Raw genomic sequence first — 17,106 nt, 5'->3', positions numbered from 1 at the left:
ATATTTTTGGGAATCTAATTTTTTTTTAAAATTTTTGGTATTATTTTTTATTTAAAAAATGAATTTCCAACGGAAATGCCGTTGGCCAATCAGAACGCGCCACATCAGCTGCTCGCTGGCACGAACGTGATCGGTGCATCGAGCAGCGCCGCGCCAGCGGCAAGAGCGCAGCCGCGAGCAGGCGGTGTCCAATCACCGCTGCGGATTCTCTAAGGGCATCCACAATGGGGCGCCCTATAGTCCGCCCTATAGGGCGCCCTATGCTCCGCCACATCAACATTTCATCCTCCTACCTTCTATCTGCAGTGAGATGCCCTATAGTCCGCCCTAAGGATTTTATTTATTTGAATATTTAAAACACTACAAAAATAGAAAAAAACTTCATTTCATTAAAATTCAAACATTACACTACGAAATAAAAAACTACATATTTTCAACGGCGGTTACGGTCCCAAACTTCTTCAATCATGTCGTTCATGAGTTGAGCATGGTCTTGTTGGTTGCGCATTGAGGCCTGTCTAGATAGAACCTCATTGAAGCCAATAGGTAATACTCGAACGTGGGGCGGGGCCGCCGTGCTGGAGCTAGATCCACCTTCATCATCGCCCCAATCGGTGACTCTTCCACCTTCGTGTTCGACTATCATGTTATGCAAGATGATGCACACATACATGACATCGGCGAATAAAACTCTCTTCTCACCCATTAGGCAGCTGATCGTCTTCAAAAAAACATGCCACCTCGGGTATATTCCATCGGCCAAGTAGTACCATATATGATATTGGCGTGCGTTGGCAGTGAAGTCGATGGTCGGGCCGTTGCCATTGCATTGCTCGGTGAAGAGGTTGGATGAGTTGAGGACGTTGATGTCGTTGTTCGACCCCGCTACACCGAAGTAGGTATGCCAGATCTAGAGCCGATGGTCAGCGACGGCTTCGAGGATCATCATCGGGTGGCTGCCCTTGTATCCACTGGTAAATTGGTCTCTCCATGCCGTCGGGCAATTCTTCCACTCCCAGTGCATACAATCGATGCTCCCTAGTATTCCAGGAAAGCCGTGCGCCGTCTCGTGCATCTTCATCAGGGCCTGACAATCCTAAGCAGTCGGCTTTCACAAATAGGTGTTGCTATAAGCCTACACAACTCTCCTACAAAAATTCTTCAGGCACTCGCGGCCAGTTGTCTCTTCGACATGAAGGTACTCGTCGAACATGTCCGCCGTGGTGCCGTTGGCCAACTGCCGGAGCACAACCGTGCACTTCTACAACGGCGTAAGTCCATGTCTACAGATGTCATTTTCCCGATACTGGAAGTATTCATCATGTGCCTCCAACGTTTGGACAATGCTAAGAAAAAAATATTGCTGCATTCTAAAACGGCGGTGAAAGACCGTCGGGCCCCACAGTGGTTGCTCGTCAAAATAGTCTGCGAACAGACGTTGGTTAGCTACGTCGTGCTCGCGGCGGACAAACGTCCGACGTCGAATCGGACGTGAGATCTGCACAGCCTGGGCCTGCTCCGCCGCTTCGCGCTCCATTTCAGCCAAGCATTCCCTGCAGCCTCATGAACGCAATCCAATAAGGCCCTAGTCAAGGCCCGAGTAATGCCCTCCGAGGTACTCCAGTCGTCGTCGGGTCTCATTTTTTTCAGTGAGAAAGATTGAGAGTGAAATATTGGTGTGTGGGGGAAAGTGAGAGATGAGAGATAATTATTGGTGTGAGAAATGGAAGAGAAATGGGGGTTTAAATAGATAAAAAATGTAGAAAAAAAGGAAAACGCCTTGCATCGTCCGTGTGACCCGCAGTGGGACGGATGATACCGCGGACGATGCGTGTTCCGACGCCATCATCCGCGGACGATGTATAGGGCGGGGACGATGCACTGGGCATCGTCCGCATGGATACAGTGGCGGACTATAGCCCGCCCGATGCATCTGGCGGACTGTCGTCCGCCCCACTGTGGATGCTCTAAGGAAAAACTAAATTAAGAAGATACTCCCTCCATCCGCGAATAGTAGTCTCATTTCTTTTCGTCATGGGTTTTACGAAATGTTAAAAAAATGGGTGGAAAAAGTTAGTGGAATAAGATGCCCCTTGTATATATTAGTTTAAAATGATATGTGGGTGAAATGAGTTGATGAAATGTGAGGCCTTTTAACCATATATGGTAATTATGAACTGAGACTCTTATACAAGGACATACCAAAATGGAAAAACGGAACTCCTATTCGTGGATGGAGGGAGCATATATTTTTCATTTATCAACTCCACTAAAAAGGGTAAGTATCTTTATAAAAAGTAATGAACTCCCCCTTTAAGAGAAGAAGGTAAATTGAAAAGGAAATAAAAATAACTAATTTTATATCTTTTTTTTATCAAGAAAAAGTAAAGATACATTCTCAAAATTAAAGAATATATAATACATTCTCAAATACTTCTTGTCGTGAAAAACAAATTTTTATGAAGAAGAAGTAAGAGCATCCACGGTGGTGAGGAATTCCCGGTAGAATTCCCCGCAGAATTCCCAAAAACACCTCCTGCCACGTCATAAGAAATTCCCCCTGCACAATGGCGGAATTAAAAAAAATTCACAAATTCACAAATTAGACAATTTCCGGAAGTAAACAATTTACGGAATTAAAATTTCGACGCGAATACGGAGAAAATGCAACCACTTTATTTAAAAAAAACATACTTCATTAAAAAAAAGTACATAATTACTAAAAAAAAGTACATAAAAATAAAAACCGGATTCTCACTCCTCGGATTCCTCGTCGCCAGTCCTCTCGCCTTCCCCGCCGCCGCCGCCACCCCCATCGACGTCATCGTCCGATATCCCGTCGAGCCCCAAATCGCGACGCATACTATCGAGGAGGGGCTTAAGCTTCCGCTTGTAATGGGGGTCGGTCACTTGGCACCATTCAACCATCGCACGTAACAAGGTTTCATGTGCGGCGATGCGAGCGAATGAGGGGTTCTCGGGATCGTTTTGGGGGGTGCTGCCGATTGGGCCTCGGCGGATCCACTGGTGCTTACCCTCGACATCCGCGCCGAGGATTTTTGCCCAACTGGGCGACGGCGGCGCGCCTCCGATGTGGGTGTTGGGAACTCTGACCTAGGAGGGGGAAGTTCCGCGGAACCAGCACTGCTACTGTACTCTCCGGAGGCACTGATCTTCGTCCGCTTCGGCCAGCCGGATTCAACACATGCAGTGAACTCGGGCGAAGACTGCACCACAAGGTACACTGGCCAATACTTGAATTCCCTGAAGCCCTTCTCAGCGTCGGGGAACTGCTGATGAGACAGCAGCTTCACTTCCTCGGCAGACATGCCGCTGGTTGCCGAGTGGAGGTTATTTGTGTAAATGCCGACAAATCGGCTGAGCTGCCTCTTCAACCGCTCCCACTGTTTCCGGCATTGCTCCGAGTTGTGCGCCTTCTCCTCTTGCGGTTTGAACTGGAGGTAGCTTTGGCTAATGCGCCACCACATCCGGTCGATGTGTTGTTTCGCCCCGACGTATGGATCCTTCACTACACTAATCCACGCCTTCGCCAGCAAGACGCACTCGTCCATGTTCCAGACGGTCCTCTTGCTCCCGCTGGATCCCTCCCCCGCCTCACCTCCGTACACCGGGACTCCCCGTTCCTTGCCCTGTCCTCGCCTGGTCCTCCCTGCCCTCCCCGTCGCCGGTGGTGCGCTGGCGGGAGTATCCCGGACCGGAGAAAGCCCCAACTCCTCGAATGAGAACGTGTCGACGCCAGCGAACTGAGTCTCGAGATGAGAACTCGGCGTGTTGTCCGTCGCCAGTAAATCCATAAAGGGCCGATAGACTTTGTCGACCGGCGATTGGGAGACCCCCTGCCTACTCCCCCCCGCAACGACAGGCGACCCCTGCATCTGGGGCATCATCCCCGACATCTGCATCTGGGCATCATCCCCATACTCGCCCCGGGCATCTGGGGCATCATCCCGTACCACGGCGGGTACATGTTGTAGTACCCGGGCATCATTTCCGGTGGCATTTGAGACTGGGGCATCATCCCCGGCATTTGAGGCATCGCAACGGACATCGGCGTACTCCCGCCGATGGGAAAGTGGGGCGCCGGTGACTCGCTCGAGGCGGGTGAATCGCTGTCGTGGTGCTCCATTGTTGATTCACAAGAAATGTATTTTTAGAGAGAGAGAGAAACTTGTTAATACAAGTGGTGCGAATGAAATGGAGTTCAAGGGGATGTAATATAGGAACCGAAAAAAAATATTTAATGCATTAAACGGGAATTCCGCGAACGTAAACGCAATGGCGGACGTCCGCACGGAATTCCGCAGAACGCCGCGGAACTGCGAATTCCTTCACGGAATTCCGTATCCGTGCCTGGGACGCGCAATGGCGGACGTCCACCACGGAATTCCCGCACACCGGTGGGAATTCCGCCTGGACGTCCGCCATTGCGGATGCTCTAAATATGGTAGTTATGTCTCTTTACCTCTTCATTTACCCATTTTCTTAAAGATACTCTTATGCAATGCTCCCATAATTTTTTTTTATAACCTGCAAGGTTAATGTGGAGTGTATTTCTTAGTTAACTAAACTCGAGCTTCTAATACTTTGGCCCAGTTAACTATTTAAGCCCAAATATTAGACAAATCCTTTTACGAACAAGTGTTTTTAACTTCAAACTTTGTCGAACTATTATTTTTGATCCGTAAACCTTGAAAGTATCTTTTGAGGTCTGTCAAATTTGACTTAATATCATTTAAACTATATTTTCACTATATCGATTTTTTAGGACAAAAATACACTCAAGACTATGTCTGACAATTTAATATATTTACTCTCTTCTTCCTTAATTTAATTTCTCTTTCTTTCTCCTTACCTCTTCACCAACCTAACTAATCTCACGACTCTTGATATATTCGGCTGTAATATTTTGGGGAGTTTAAGGTCAATTTCTGGTCTTAAATCCTTGAACTATTTGGATATTTCGATCAATTATTTACCGATAATTTCTTTAGCTGATATTCTATAATTTCATTAATTTGGTGATGAGGAGTTAGAGAGGGAAAGTGAATTGGGGGTGACGAGGAGTTAGAGAGAAAAAGTGAATTTGGATTCTTGCGTTTGATGCTTTGAATTATTCAAATTGATGTGAGAATCGACTTGGACATGGACGATTGATATGACGAAGAAAAGAGATAGAGGAAGAAGGGGAAGAAAAAAAGAAAGAGGGAGAAATTAAATATTTTTAATGAAGAAGAAATAATAAATAGACTAAATTGCCCTTTATGGTCTTAAGGGTATGTTTGACGAAAAAAATAAAAGTACTAGTAGCTCAAATGATATTAAGTCAAAATAGACGGATCCCAAAAGATATTTTCAAAATTTACTGACAAAAAATGATAGTTTTGCAAAATTTGTACAGTGAAGAAAATATTCTCTCTTTTAAAAATTCAAAGTAACAATAGCAGTATGCTATTTAAGTTGTACTACTATACATATAGACGTAATATAAAATCATTATGCAATTTAAAGTAAATAATAATAATACTACTATCATGTGTACCACCCGATTATTTGCAGTGTAAGAAGGATATGCAAACCATAGAGCAAGTTTAGGAGATATTTCAGCACAACCTTAATTTAACGTTATGAATGAATATAAATAAACAAAATATGATATTCATACTGACTCCAAAAGATTATACAGTGAGAGAAAATGGTGCTTCTTGATCAACTGTGGGACGATGTGGTGGCCGGGCCGCAACCGGACCGTGGCCTCAAACACCTCAAAAAGGTGTACACCAGCCCCAAAGGTTGGTTAGAACCACAACACTAATGATCATATATGCATAATTAAATAATTTAATGAAGACATGCATGCATGTGTGTTTGATGGTTAGATGGAGGAGAGGGGAGTGGCATCGTGTACCAGAGGTCTCTGTCGATGCCGTCGAGCCCTTTGACACCGGGAACGCCGACGAATATGTCACCGACGGCTGGGAAAAAGGACAATGTGTGGCGGAGCGTCTTCAACCCGGGAAGCAACTCCGCCACCAAAAACGTGGGAGCTGACTATTTTGATAAGCCGCAGCCCAACTCCCCTACTGTCTATGATTGGTACATACCATCACAATCATGTGTTTCTTGATTACATTGTGATTATTTGTTTTGCATTGCAGGCTTTATAGTGGGGATACTAGGAGCAAGCATCGTTGAAAGAAATGGATGGTCATGGTTTTGGAGTAGTTTTATTGTAAATAAAGACACCTATAAACTTGGTGGAATATGTAGGTTTCTTGATTTTCTGTTTTTTTTTAAAAAAATACATTTTTATCTATAGATTATCATGTAGTTTTTCTTTTTTTGTCTGCTATGAAAATAATGGATGTGTAGTTGTTTGCCTCTTTCTACAACAAAAACATCTTTTAATTTAATATAAAACATACTTATAAAAATTGGCTTGAACTTTCATAAGAATAACTTGACAAGCCTAACCAGCACCTTTCTAATTCTTCTATATCCCAAGCTAGAGAGAGCCTATACTTGATATACTCAAAGTTCCTGCTGAAGACAACAGTTAAAAGGGTTCTCGTTTTGCCAAATTTATTGCTTATCGAAATGAGTTGCTGAAGACCACAGCACTACCTCGAACATTTTCTACTGACCTTATACCAAGTAGGTTCTAAACGTCGGACACCTCTTCTTCAGCATATGGAAGATGTTATACAATCCCATTGAAAGAACAAATGTTTGGTAAGTAACTCTATTTGATGTAATTTATCAAATTATAGCAAAGTTTGTCTTCAGTTGGGTTGATCATACTGTGAGATTAATACTCATATGTGGCAATGTTAGTACTTAGTAGTAAATTCCATGAGCTACTTTTACTATGTGAGGCTTCATAATTGTCAATTCAGATGAGGTACAGTTATTTCTATTGATTTTATTTATTTATTTATTTAATATACTCCAAATTCAGATGGCTTGATCCACATGTTGATTTTGTGAGAGTTGAGGATTTGTGAGAAATTTATAGTGCTCCATTTTGGATCTTATTAAAATTCGTGTCAATAAAACTGGCAACGTTATAGCAAATGGTGATGGGTATATTTTGTCGTATTTATCTCGTTAGAGCATCTCCAAGGGAGAAAGATAAATTGAGAAGACAAATAAAAATAACTAACATTTTACCCTTTTCTACCAAGAAGAAGTAAAGATACATTCTCAAAATGAAAGAAGGTATAATACCTCCCCATATATCCTTTCTATTGGAGTATGAATTTTTTAGAAGAAAAGGTAAATATGGTAGTTATTTCTCTTTACCTTTCTATTTACCCTTTCCCTTAGAGATGTTCTTATGGGTATTTTCATACTAATATAATTTCTACAATTTAATTTGCTCAAAATTGGAAAACACTAATGACTTTGTCATAGAGTCCATATATGCCCAAACAATTTATAAATAAAACTTTACAAATTAATGGTGTACAGTTTTCAAATGCCTTTGGTCCATTTGAATCTTAATTAACTTTAAATGCATTAAAAATTTGTCTTAAATCTCAAATTTACACTTATTTCATAAAATTCAAAATGACAAAATATTCACTACTAGTACTATTTTTTAAGACAAATAAAGTACTCCTACTTATTATTTTTAATTTTAAAAATAGAACAACTAATAATGCGGTTATAAAATTAAATTACTCCCTATAAACCATTTTACAAGTACTTAACTGCCCAATTTTAAAAGCAGGAGCGGCATCCTTTCTCAGCTTCCGACCTATCTTCACTGCTGCGTCCGCGTCCCCCTCCGCCGGATTAGAATTTGATCTTACAGTTAGTGCAGTCGAGAAGATGATACTGCTCAATGCTGTTTCTCATGGCCTACTCACTGGATTTTGAGTTTCTGGAGTGAGAGAGTGTTCATACAGCAATGGGGGGAGAGTGCGGGTTTTTCGTCGGGTTACAAGGAATACGTCGCCGGTATGCTGGCTGGAGTTGCCACTGTCATTGTTGGTCATCCATTCGATACTGTCAAGGTCCATCTATGACTCTCTCTCTCTCTCTCACACATACACACACCATAATTTCCTTATTAGTTATTTGATTGTGATTGTTTTCTGGATTGGATTTCGCGACTCAATTTCTTATGACTTGCTGGTTTAGAATGATCCTTTTGTAATTTTGTCCAGTCAAGAGATTGGATAAAATCTGAGCTGAAAGAAATAAGTTAGGATTAGTTTGCTTTGAACAAGTGGCCTGCTGTATTTTGCTTTGTGAATGAGTTAGCTGTTGAAATATACAGAGTATAAGTTAGTTGATCTTCGTTTTCAACCTGCATAAATACTAGTGACAACCTATTGATGATGGAGCGGAAGGTTGTCAAAGTTTAGGCACTTTACAGTATAAATGTTTGACCTATGGCTGCTCTTTTATCATTAAAATCTCTTACTAAAATTATGTGGGAGTTTGGTTATCGTCAATAGACTCAATAGTCAATACACATCATTGCTGCTGTTACTTCACATTTGTATTTATTTACTGGGCTTGTCTTCAATCATATACACACATGTAATTCAACATTCATCGTCCCAATATTGTTGGTGTTGAAATTGTGATTCCTATCAAGAATTTATAACAGTAGTATTTCCACTACCAAGCATTTTAGGCCAAAATTAATCACACTAACTCTCTTTGTTGTGAATTTAACTTGCAGTTCTGACTACCTTTTATGAGTGATTGAAGATACTTCATCAATTGCACAAGAACCACCATTTTTAAGGAAAACTTGCGGGTATCTAATTTTTTTGTCCTTGTCGATTTGTATTAGCAGGTGAAGCTGCAAAAACATAATACAGAAGCTAATGGGATTTAGTACAGGAGTGGTTTGCATTGTACTACAAGAATATTGAAGACGGAAGGAGTATGCATCTTGACTCCTTGTGAGACATTTTCATAGTTATTATTGAGTTTGCATGCTACGTGGCTGAAACTTCACTTTATTTTTCTAGTTGATTTTCTTATATTACTTTGTTTATGATGGTCATCAGGGTTATCTCAATCAGTGAAGTTTGTCCACCCAAATAAAATTCTTAGTGAACTCTGATTTTTTTATCATAATGTCACCAAGTCATTTGTCATTTCAACTTCACTGCTTAGTATATCATGGTCTTAGGTCATGTTCTAGGTTATCTAGGATAGTATTTGCTTCTTCTTCTTTTCTCCGTGGACAACTCTTGCTATTTTGGCAGGTTAAAGGACTCTATTGTGGCGCAACGTCGTCTTTTGTTGGAATGGCCTTTGAAAGCTCACTTGCCTTTGGAATCTATTCCCAGACAAAACACTTTCTTCAGGTATATGTTGAATCCCGCAGACATCGCCACCCTTTATGCTGTAGAGTTCTTTGATGCTGATGATACAAGAAAGTAGCTACGTTATAACTTTATAGATTGCTTATACGAATGACATGCGTATTTGACTACTCCTCCCATGTTTAATTTTGACCTTTTGGGGTGCCTTTGAAGGGAAACCCAGAAAGTGGAAAGCCACAGCTTCTTGCCATACTTCCTTCAGGAGCTTTTGCTGGAGGTTTTATTAGCTTTATACTTTGCCCATCTGAGCTGGTAAAGGTAAGTGAAAACCAAACCTTGGCATTTCTCTGTGAGCTGTTCACACCATTGGTGTGATTGTGGGATTTTCAGTGTAGAATGCAAGTGCAAGGTGCTGACTCTATCCTTCAAAGTTCAAGTCGATACAGAAGTCCTGTTGATTGTGCCCTTAAAACTGTTAAAAGCGAAGGGGTGAGAAACATGATAGTCCGTTGATATAATACAGTGAATTACTGTCTAGCTGAGATCATTTCACTTCAGCTTACAGGCCTTTTCCGCAGAGCAGGTGCCACGTTTTTTAGAGAATCTATTGGAAATGCTGTCTTCTTTAGCACTTATGAGTATGTGCGCTATTACATGCATAAACCACTCAGAGATGCCTCCTCTGATCTAACCCATGTGATTGATGTCGGAGTTGGAATTGTTAGTGGCGGCCTTGGTGGGATAGCCGTAAGTGTTCCAAGTAATTACAAAAGATTGACAGAATTTCTCTTTCTGACTTTTGGCTTCACTTTTATGTCTTTCTGTATTTATCTGTAGATTCTGTACCATCCTTTTCTGCTTCTAACTTCTTCAATCATTTCTGCATATGTTAGTGTTGGTCGGCTGTTCTGCCATTAGATGTTGCAAAGACCATAATTCAAACTTCAACGGAGAAGAACCATACAAGAAATCCAGTCAAGATTCTAGAATTGGTATGCAACAAGGTTCTTTTTAAGGTCTGTACAACATTAGCAATAAATTTCTGATTTTTCTCGCTGATAGATTTATAGGAGATCTGGAATCAGAGGATGCTATACGGGGCTTGGTCCTACAATAGTTAGAGCATTTCCCGCTAATGCTTCCGCTATCGTCACATGGGAACTGGCTATGAAAATTCTGGGGATCAAGCGTGATTAACCCCAGGTGTCCGTCGGAAGACATAATTGCTGATTCTGTTTCTGGTCACTCTAAATGAGATGGCGATACTTTTTAGCGGTACTCAGTTTGATATCTTCAAGATTACTCCCAATCTGGCACAATAGTGTTGAAATGATCTGATGAAATAGACATAAATTATGGTCCAGTCATACTTCACTTATCAATGATTGGAGGTGGATTTGATGTATTGGGATTGTTTTACTTACTTTGTATAATTTACAATTTGTTTCTCACATGTGCTTTATTTATCCTTGATAAGGAACTCAGTGAGCTCTTGATTCAAGTCATACACAAACCATTTGAAGCTTACTTAATGTCTATGGATAAGAACATGAGCAGATTGCAGCACAGGCCGTAAGGTTTTATGAGCATGGAATTTCTGATTTTTCAGTTTTACTTGCTAGATTCTTTTACCATAATTTTTACATTGTTAATGACAATTAATTGCTAGTATATTTTCTTTGAAAGATCTGTAGGTGTGGATGTATTTCCGAGTCTTTATCATGGTGTGATTTTGAATACTGGTTGCATCTCTTACTCAGGTTGTGCACTCATTATGAACCAGTCACTGTTCTAGAATATAGTTGCCTGTTAAATTAAATTTTTGTGTTTGCATTTCAAATTATGTCTCCGTTATAATTTTATACTTCCTATAGGCAGCCTGGTATAAATTAAAACAAGGTGTATTAGCTTGAAGTTGATATGCTTGTGGTTGCACGCTGACGCAGTTGCTGGTGACTGCTATTATTTCTTCTCTGGATATCATCCAGGATATTGAGGTATGCTTTATGATCTCTTATTTTCAGACATCACCTTTGGATGTATAAAAGCACTCAGGGAAATCTTAAAGACTTTAAGTCCTTGGTTTAATATTGAAGATCTATGTCTAAACTCAATTTCTGCAATTAAGCTTAGGAATATTTGTGATAAGATCTTGATCTTAGTAGATAATTCCTTGGTCGTAAAGTTAGGTAATTGATGGGTCTAAACGATCAAATTATAGATAAAGCCAGTCAAAGGAGGTTTAGCATTATTTTGGTAGCTTCCTTAGGTGGCATGGTACATACATTGTTAATAATACCAATCGAACCACAAGTGCAAGAAACAGTTACAAAATATTTGACTCATACAGACTGAGCCGGTTCTTTGTTTAAAGAAATCCAGCAATTGACAGAAGATAGAGAGAACACTGAATCCTCAGAAGTAGGGCTGGTTTTATGGCATCCTCATTAATGTGGATTTAGTGAATTTGCCTTCTTCTAGAGGCCAAATTATTTTGTTACATCTCTTATCAGTGAGAATCACATGAACTCTTGCGTCGCCGCTCATTGTGTCCTGCCAAACGCCTGTGACAACTTCTTTTAGCTTCATCAAACTCTGATAATTCGTGAAACCTGCACATGTGGTGAGAGAGTGAATGCTGAACAGGATGCACGTATTGTATCTTGTTGTCTTCATACATAGTATGGCTAAATTAGGCAACAGACCCTCCATGGCTAAATTGTCTTGGACTTGGGGAGTAAAGGGTTCCATGGCCCTAGAGGAACATTTATGTATCATAAAATTTTCTTTAATACGTCCGTGTTAGATTTCATGGCTAACACGGGATGTATTTCAAATAATTTTAACTATTCTCTGCAGAGCTGTGGTCTTACTACCTAGGTCCTTCTTCATATATTCTCCTCGTGACCTGCTTTCAAATGTATGATTGAGCAATACGTGATTTTCCATGATCCATACCAGGAAAACTGAAACAAAAGCTCCCATTTCCCTATCTTTATGGTAAGTAAATATACATTGAACTCAACTTAATTGCAAATTTTAGGAACCAAACCTGCTACACTGCTGGCAGAAACGTTGTCTCAAGCCGGAGAGAAGAACCACTGCAGCCTTTGCTTGTAACTCGCAAACTTTATGTCGATGATGGTAAGGCTTGGCGTCAGCCATATCAGCAGTGCAGTCTTCTGCCTGACAAGAACGCTGTGTTGATCCTCCTGCGGTAGATACTCTTCTTTTGGAGGGGGTCAGTGCTCCTTTTTTCTTGTTATCTTCTCCGGTATCTTCGTCACATTCACCTTCCTCATCGAGTTCAGGTTCCTGGAGGATCCGTTTCCCTTCTTCCTTGCTGGTTTCCATTCCTTTGCCGTAGAATCTTGGAGAGTGAATACCTGAAGAATAGTAACCAAGTGAAGAAAGGTGAATAAGTCGAGCTTGACTGGTGGAAAAGAAGAGCAGAAATAGGCCAAGGACCACAGGTACTGATGCCATCTTTTCTTTCTTTTTTCCTTGAATGCGTAGTCTGATTCTGTACAAAACAATATTTGGTGTTAAAGCATGCTAAAATATGTGAGGGTAGAGGTCATTTGCAACTCTGTTTATGTAAAACATATATTTGAGTCCACTCTTACTATTCCAATAAAACTCTAAACTTCTTTCTTTGTGACCCTACATCAATTTCTTGATATAAAGCTTGGAATGTCCTACTCATCTGCCTACACATGCATTTATTATGTTTTGCTGTACTTTTATATCTTTTCTCTGCCAACCAAGAAACGGTTCAGACTCCAGAGATTGGTTTCTAAAGTATTTTCGTGCCAAAGCTTTTGCTGAACTGAGACGGTTAAATTTTGTGTACCTCACACGGCGGTTAATCCCATGTCACTGTGTTGATCAATTTCTAGCTTCCTCCCTAGGTTGGTTAGTAAACATAGAAAATGAAGATGTAATTGAGAAACAGCTTTAGCCTTAAATCATTATCATATGCTGTTTTAGAAGTAATGATTTTATTACTTGTTTTGGTGGTCATTGTCCAAGAGGGTCGGTTCCCACAATGTGGAGTAGTATATTATTTAGATACTTGGCTGGAAAATGAGAAGTTCAATAATTGAAAATTTTACTCTCTGCTCATGTCCAGACACGTCTTATTCATCCAACTATTTCATTGAATTGTCACAGTAATATTTTTTTTCCCACATGAAATTTTTCATACGGGGCCGCCAATAAATTTGAAGCTAAGTGGGCACTCACTTACTAGGCTATTTTTGTGGGGAGTTTGTATTTAGTGTCGTGGTAAAAATACAAGTATGAAAATTTTTTAGGTCGTATAGTTGTGGGTAAACAGTGAAGAGTGTTTTATTTGGGTTGGTCCACGTCTGTACGAGGACAGCTGTTTAGTGTTTGGCTTGTGGTACATCCAAATGCTTTGATTTTTCTTTATAATCTGTGTGGGAGTTAGTTAATACTAATGAATTGCTTTAATTTAATTGATTACCATGTTTCATTGAAATCATTGATACGACCGTCTTATCCTAAGATCTGGTAAATATTCTGATCCAAATCCCATTGAAAGACTCACATAAGTTTTTGTTTTTTTTCCATGTTTCCTTTTTGGTTATTTAGTAGTGTGTTTTGAGCTTGTTTGCTTAAATATTTGTGCTCTGGTGGATAAATAGTTTTTTAGTTACTAAGCTGTATATGATAAACTAACAAGTATATCCTGTTCTATGCATACTTTTGATGCATAAAGAAATGGATTATATGAATAAATTGTATCCTTGATTCTATACGTTAATACTCGAGGGTCTTTGAGTTGGGGTTGTTTTTCCTTGTAGTCTACAGTCTACACAAAATTCAAACGATTTAGCCCATCTTTATAGTAAATAGGATTTCATAAATTCTGTCTATTGTCTATAGGCCCAAATTGGATTTGGACTAGTTCACCAGATTCGTTTTATGATGGCATTCATTGGGCTGCTCTGTCTCTCTCTCTCTCTCTCTCTCTCTCTCTCTCTCTCTCTCTCTCTCTCTCTCTCTCTCTCTCTCTCTCTCTCTCTCTCTCTCACACACACACACACACACACACACACACACATTAGATTCGGAGGACCACAAATCCAGGATAGAGACTAGTGGTCCCTGTAGTTTGGCAACCAAATGGGTATATTTATTAATTTTGTAGAAATACCTTGAAATAAAAAAGATTATTCCATGTTGCGTCGAGTTAGGTCTAAATATAGCTGGATTAGTGCTTAATCCCTACCATTAATTGCCTATTCTATTCCAAAAAACATTCGCATTACTAAATTTTTACGCATGGTTAGCTCCGAATATTTTTACTCTACTTGTTTATATAAAAAAACATTCTCTGTCTAGGATGGTGATTTCTTTTCATGGTTAACTTCAACAAACAATCTAACCGACTGGTCAATTTTGGCTGTTTCTTGCTTTCCTGTCGTAACTACCTCGTCCTCTTCTTTAATGCCAGAGTTGTTAGTTATAAATTAATTGATTATCTCTTCTTTAACTCCGTTGTATTAATAATAACTTAATTACAAAATTAGTGAACGAATATTAAGATGACAACTTGGGAGATAATGTTTGTTGGCGACTGCCACTATCATAGCTATTTAGTGTGTTTTTTTGTCTACTTCCAGTCTAAGTTAAAAGTATTATTGCAGAAAATCTTAATATGAAGTGCGCTGCAACTATGCATGCGTGTGACCCCACATGAAAAATTCCCCATCTTTTCATTCAAATATATATATTCTCCTCTTTTATTAGACCGCTGTTTGAGTTTGACATTTTGCCAATTTTCGAATGTTTTAGACTTTATAGCCGTGAATAAAGAAATTGTGTACTAGTCAAAATAAAGATACACTAATCGACTAGAGAATAAAATAAACAATTAGCATGGTAAAACTGTGATTGGTTGGATTATAATCTAATAAATTTGGATTTACTTTTCCATTTGCTAGGATATGAAGTTCACTCCACTTAAATAGTAAAAAGATGAGTGGGATGAAAAAGAACTTAAGATCTATATATACTATAGTGCATGTCACTCGATGATAACCAAATTCGGATGTAAGTATTTGTTGAAGAAGACAGAATAGCAGATAGTTTGATTTGATCTCTCTACCATTCTATTTGCGGATTATTTGCCAAATAGTTTTTGTACTTATTATCTTTTCTTTCTTTTTTTTGTTTTTTCCTCCTGACATTGAAATGAAGGCACTTCTTGTGTGCTAATCATTTCGAAAGGAAAAACAAGATGATAAATTGATGACATTCTTCTGTTTAAATGATCATAAATTAATATTATAATCTGTATGTTTTGTCTCTCACGTTTGTTCAAGGCTTACACATCTCTTATGGTTTAAGGTTTAATGAAGTCATATGCATTATAATGTTGTCTTCTTTTTTTTTTTTTGGCGATTATGTTGTCTGTAAGTATATCTTAATTTTTGGTAATATAAATGGCCAAGAAGAGACATCCAAATATAGTACTTATTTAATTCTAGTAAAAATCAATATTCATGGAAGTAGTTGAGTTGGAATATAGGAGTGGAGGGAGGGGCCTTTCTCTACATGCCAATGCTTAATATGGTCGAAGCATGTGGACTGCCTTTGACCAATGCACTAATTCAAATTTGAGGTGTTAGGTAGTGGTGGGTGTGAGTTGTGAGTCAGCCAACGTGCCACATTACTTTTCATTTTATTCTACTAGCTAGACCAGAATTAAGTATTCGAATTGTGTTTTAATTAGTACTCCTACTTGTGATTTAATTTATGAGGGACTCACTAAAATTCTGGAGGCAAAACCGATTCTATCGAAAGATGCATGAAATATGAGAGTAATTAAGTGATGTATGCAAGAGAAAATAGAAATGATTGGGGAGCACATGGGCGTGGGAGAGAGTTTGGTCCCGCAAATGAGTGTTGGCCATTTTGGGGGAATCTATCTTGTCACTTTGCCAGCCATGGTGGCTGATGCTGTTGGGTTGCGTTGCCGCTGATCTCACACACGTAATTGAGAAAATAAAGCACGCAAACGATATAACGTGGTTCGGTGATAAACCACCTACGTCCACGGAGAAGATGACCGGAATCTTATTGATGAACTCTTTACAATTACAACGAACTCACACTCACACTCTACCGCTCACAACCGCTCGCTATCTTGAGAATTAATCTCTCTAGGTGTGTGTGTATATGGTGTAATTCTGCTACTTCACTACTGAGCTCTATCGAGCTATTTATACAAGATGCAATCAAGAAATAAAGTCCAACTAACTCTATTTCCCAAAGTTAGTTATAACCGCTACTCGGCTCAAAACCGAACTCTTCCTTCTCGGCTAGTTCCAGCTCAAAGCCGAGCTTCCTTCTTCTGCCTTCTTCTTCTCGGCTAGTTCCAGGCTAGTTCCAGCTCGGTAAGCCGAGCTTACCGAACTCCTTTCACCGAACTCCTTTCTAGCCGAACTCCTTTCTAGCCGAACTCCTTTCTGGCCGAACTCCTTTCTAGCCGAGCTAGCTCAAAACCGAGCTTCATTTCTTGATCTCTTCTTTGAGCTGCAGCTCGGCTCCAACACTCGATCAAATCAGTAGTTTGCACGGACACACTTTCACAAATCTCCACCTTGTCCTTGCAAAACTCCATCAATATCTAGATTCCCTTCTCAATCCTGTTCCATACTTCAACATTCCACAATTTCCACCAACTTCAAGCAATGCTTGAACTTCAAAGTTGGTAGTGACTTGGTTAACATGTCTGAGGCATTTTCTTCAGTGGGAACCTTCACCA

At 39.8% G+C, this 17,106-nt stretch overlaps 3 protein-coding genes across 18 annotated transcripts; 2 read left to right on the top strand and 1 right to left on the bottom strand.

The window, feature by feature from the left end:
* The first annotated feature begins 5,713 nt into the window (after window positions 1-5,713).
* LOC121774133 (dormancy-associated protein 1-like) lies at window positions 5,714-6,387 on the top strand. Its single transcript, XM_042171050.1, has 3 exons — window positions 5,714-5,810; window positions 5,898-6,114; window positions 6,177-6,387. The coding sequence occupies exons 1-3, from the start codon at window positions 5,714-5,716 to the stop codon at window positions 6,211-6,213; spliced, it is 351 nt and encodes a 116-aa protein (XP_042026984.1). The 3' UTR covers window positions 6,214-6,387.
* A 1,358-nt stretch (window positions 6,388-7,745) lies between these two features.
* Window positions 7,746-12,488, top strand: LOC121775182 (mitochondrial arginine transporter BAC1-like). 10 transcript variants are annotated; one of them, XM_042172203.1, is made up of 10 exons: window positions 7,746-8,036; window positions 8,831-8,920; window positions 9,249-9,350; window positions 9,522-9,626; window positions 9,699-9,797; window positions 9,867-10,055; window positions 10,202-10,300; window positions 10,371-11,068; window positions 11,183-11,305; window positions 12,352-12,488. In XM_042172203.1, exons 3-8 carry the CDS (start codon window positions 9,291-9,293, stop codon window positions 10,503-10,505), a joined length of 687 nt encoding a protein of 228 aa, XP_042028137.1. In that variant the 5' UTR covers window positions 7,746-8,036; window positions 8,831-8,920; window positions 9,249-9,290; the 3' UTR covers window positions 10,506-11,068; window positions 11,183-11,305; window positions 12,352-12,488. The 10 variants fall into 10 exon arrangements, with proteins under 10 accessions (XP_042028137.1, XP_042028134.1, XP_042028135.1 ...); XM_042172200.1 differs by having other exon boundaries at window positions 10,371-10,583; window positions 10,794-11,305; window positions 12,168-12,362; XM_042172201.1 differs by having other exon boundaries at window positions 10,371-10,583; window positions 10,786-11,305; window positions 12,168-12,362.
* LOC121775183 (squamosa promoter-binding protein 1-like) lies at window positions 11,453-13,360 on the bottom strand. 7 transcript variants are annotated; one of them, XM_042172209.1, is made up of 4 exons: window positions 13,162-13,176; window positions 12,777-12,831; window positions 12,361-12,694; window positions 11,453-11,920 (listed from the first exon to the last, which is right to left on the bottom strand). In XM_042172209.1, exons 3-4 carry the CDS (start codon window positions 12,660-12,662, stop codon window positions 11,818-11,820), a joined length of 405 nt encoding a protein of 134 aa, XP_042028143.1. In that variant the 5' UTR covers window positions 12,663-12,694; window positions 12,777-12,831; window positions 13,162-13,176; the 3' UTR covers window positions 11,453-11,817. The 7 variants fall into 7 exon arrangements, with proteins under 7 accessions (XP_042028143.1, XP_042028144.1, XP_042028139.1 ...); XM_042172210.1 differs by lacking the exon at window positions 13,162-13,176 and adding an exon at window positions 12,935-12,952; XM_042172205.1 differs by having other exon boundaries at window positions 12,361-12,831; window positions 13,162-13,360.
* Between the last annotated feature and the right edge of the window lie 3,746 nt (window positions 13,361-17,106).

Source organism: Salvia splendens, chromosome 17 (assembly GCF_004379255.2).
Source record: "Salvia splendens isolate huo1 chromosome 17, SspV2, whole genome shotgun sequence".
NCBI lineage: Eukaryota > Viridiplantae > Streptophyta > Magnoliopsida > Lamiales > Lamiaceae > Salvia > Salvia splendens.
Note: the sequence above shows the minus strand (reverse complement) of the source record. Positions and strands in the feature narration are given on the sequence as shown.

What these genes read in the sequence shown, in the direction of transcription:
- LOC121774133 (XM_042171050.1), top strand. Translation starts at nt 5,714, where the DNA reads ATGGTGCTTCTTGATCAACTGTGGGACGATGTGGTGGCCGGGCCGCAA. An exon ending in GGTGTACACCAGCCCCAAAG is followed by an intron (nt 5,811 to 5,897) that starts GTTGGTTAGAAC and finishes TTTGATGGTTAG; the next exon opens with ATGGAGGAGAGGGGAGTGGC. An exon ending in TCCCCTACTGTCTATGATTG is followed by an intron (nt 6,115 to 6,176) that starts GTACATACCATC and finishes TTTGCATTGCAG; the next exon opens with GCTTTATAGTGGGGATACTA.
- LOC121775182 (XM_042172203.1), top strand. Translation starts at nt 9,291, where the DNA reads ATGGCCTTTGAAAGCTCACTTGCCTTTGGAATCTATTCCCAGACAAAA. An exon ending in GCCCATCTGAGCTGGTAAAG is followed by an intron (nt 9,627 to 9,698) that starts GTAAGTGAAAAC and finishes TGGGATTTTCAG; the next exon opens with TGTAGAATGCAAGTGCAAGG. An exon ending in GCGGCCTTGGTGGGATAGCC is followed by an intron (nt 10,056 to 10,201) that starts GTAAGTGTTCCA and finishes TGCATATGTTAG; the next exon opens with TGTTGGTCGGCTGTTCTGCC.
- LOC121775183 (XM_042172205.1), bottom strand. Translation starts at nt 12,794, where the DNA reads ATGGCATCAGTACCTGTGGTCCTTGGCCTATTTCTGCTCTTCTTTTCC. An exon ending in TTCTGCCAGCAGTGTAGCAG is followed by an intron (nt 11,921 to 12,360) that starts GTTTGGTTCCTA and finishes CCACATGTGCAG; the next exon opens with GTTTCACGAATTATCAGAGT.